The 1,512-nt window shown below is 42.6% G+C and overlaps 1 protein-coding gene across 1 annotated transcript; it reads right to left on the bottom strand.

The window, feature by feature from the left end:
- Positions 1-202: 202 nt before the first annotated feature.
- LOC143200229 (uncharacterized) lies at positions 203-1,240 on the bottom strand. Its single transcript, XM_076410626.1, has 3 exons — positions 1,121-1,240; positions 538-1,066; positions 203-474 (listed from the first exon to the last, which is right to left on the bottom strand). The coding sequence occupies exons 1-3, from the start codon at positions 1,238-1,240 to the stop codon at positions 203-205; spliced, it is 921 nt and encodes a 306-aa protein (XP_076266741.1).
- Positions 1,241-1,512: the final 272 nt, after the last annotated feature.

Genomic DNA, 1,512 nt, shown 5'->3' with positions numbered 1-1,512 from the left:
ATAAACTATGTACAATTTTCTTCCTCCTTTACATATTATATACAATTATTTTACATTAGTTTAATGCACATCGACAATATTATCAGTCTCATCGGGTAAACTGGTTAACAACAATTGAGTTAATCGGAAATTAATTGCGGTTTTGTGTTACACTCATGAAACCGAAATTAAATTCCTGCTAGCTTGATAATTTTTAAAAGAATTAATAGATCACAGGGAAAAATGGATAAGCGCTGGCCTGACCCGACGCCCAAGCTTCGTAAGGCATCATTACGGGCACTGCGTACATTCCTCTAGGTTGGAAATGGGTTCTCGAGTGTTTCTTGAGATGATCCTTTCGACCAAATCGTTTTCCACAGTGCGTGCATGGGAAAGGCCGCAGTCCCGAGTGGATTCTCTTGTGTCTCGTCAATTCTTCATTTCTAGTGAAGGTTTTGTTACAGTCTTTTTCATCACATTTGTATGGGCGTTCTCCTGCAGAATAATTACAAAAACCGTTAGTTATTTAATACTTGTTGGGGTAGAATCATTACAAACCTGTGTGAATCCGAATATGTCCCTTTAATTGTCCGTTATTTGAAAATCCCACGTTACAGTGAGGACATTTGTACTTTTTCGGTCTCTGTTTCTTCGCTGCTAGAAATTTTGCTTGTTGTTCCTGGTTCAAAACTCTCGCGTACTCTTCGAGGGCGTATCCGTGCGTTAAAGATTCGAGCAACAAGGGATCCGTCGGCGACAAGCCGAGATGTTGAGCTAAGTTGTTCTGTATGATATCTGGATATATTTGACCATAGGGATCAGAAACGATCACGTCTGTTGAATACGATGTGGCGGGTATGAGAACTTCCTGGCTCGTCTGTATTTTTTGTTCGGGAATATACTGTGGTGTCACGTCCGTTTCGTATTTTATTTTTTCTGGTGATAATGGCTCCGGTTTACTTTCACTGACGTCCTCCTCTTCCTCTCGCGTCGTCGTCGACACCGTACAATCCTGCGAGGTATCCTGCTCGCTGTCCCATGGTCGGAATATCCTCGATCCCTTGTTTTGCTCCTTCTTGGGTTCAAACTGACACAAATATGTATCGTAAAACATTCTGCTTTCGATCTTAAAGCCACTCACAAGGCACTGATAACACTGGTCTTTGACTGAACAAACTTCGGCCCACCAGTTCGTATATACCAACCCCGATGGGCCGTCCTTACGAATAGGGTGGGGGTTAATATTCGCACCCTCTTTCATACCGTCCCATTATTGAATGAAATGGATATTTCGGGGGTCCATTCAGTGGTAGCCGCATGGGGTGACTTTTAAGGGTAGTTTTCGGTAGGGAGACGAAATTTTTTCTCGTTTTGTAATAGATGTGTTACGATTTTTTATGCCTGTCGATCGGTTTCATTGTACGGAGGTAAGTGCGGTCGAATTTTGTTGTAATACCGTTTACCCGGGGATAATGACACTTCAAGGCGAGCTAAGAGGATTACGAGGTTGAGTCGAACAAATTGGACGGCGGA

Source organism: Rhynchophorus ferrugineus, unplaced genomic scaffold (assembly GCF_030347505.1).
Source record: "Rhynchophorus ferrugineus isolate W39M unplaced genomic scaffold, kcgeb_rfMv2 rfM7, whole genome shotgun sequence".
Classification (NCBI taxonomy): Eukaryota; Metazoa; Arthropoda; class Insecta; order Coleoptera; family Curculionidae; genus Rhynchophorus; species Rhynchophorus ferrugineus.
The sequence above is the reverse complement of the archived record's forward strand: the minus strand, read 5'-3'. Positions and strand labels throughout refer to the sequence as shown.

Excerpts from the sequence above, each read along its gene's own strand:
- LOC143200229 (XM_076410626.1), bottom strand. The coding sequence starts at position 1,240 with ATGAAAGAGGGTGCGAATATTAACCCCCACCCTATTCGTAAGGACGGC. Across the intron at positions 1,067-1,120 it reads ACCAGTGTTATCAGTGCCTT|TTTGAACCCAAGAAGGAGCA; the intron begins GTGAGTGGCTTT and ends TATTTGTGTCAG. Across the intron at positions 475-537 it reads ACATATTCGGATTCACACAG|GAGAACGCCCATACAAATGT; the intron begins GTTTGTAATGAT and ends ATTATTCTGCAG.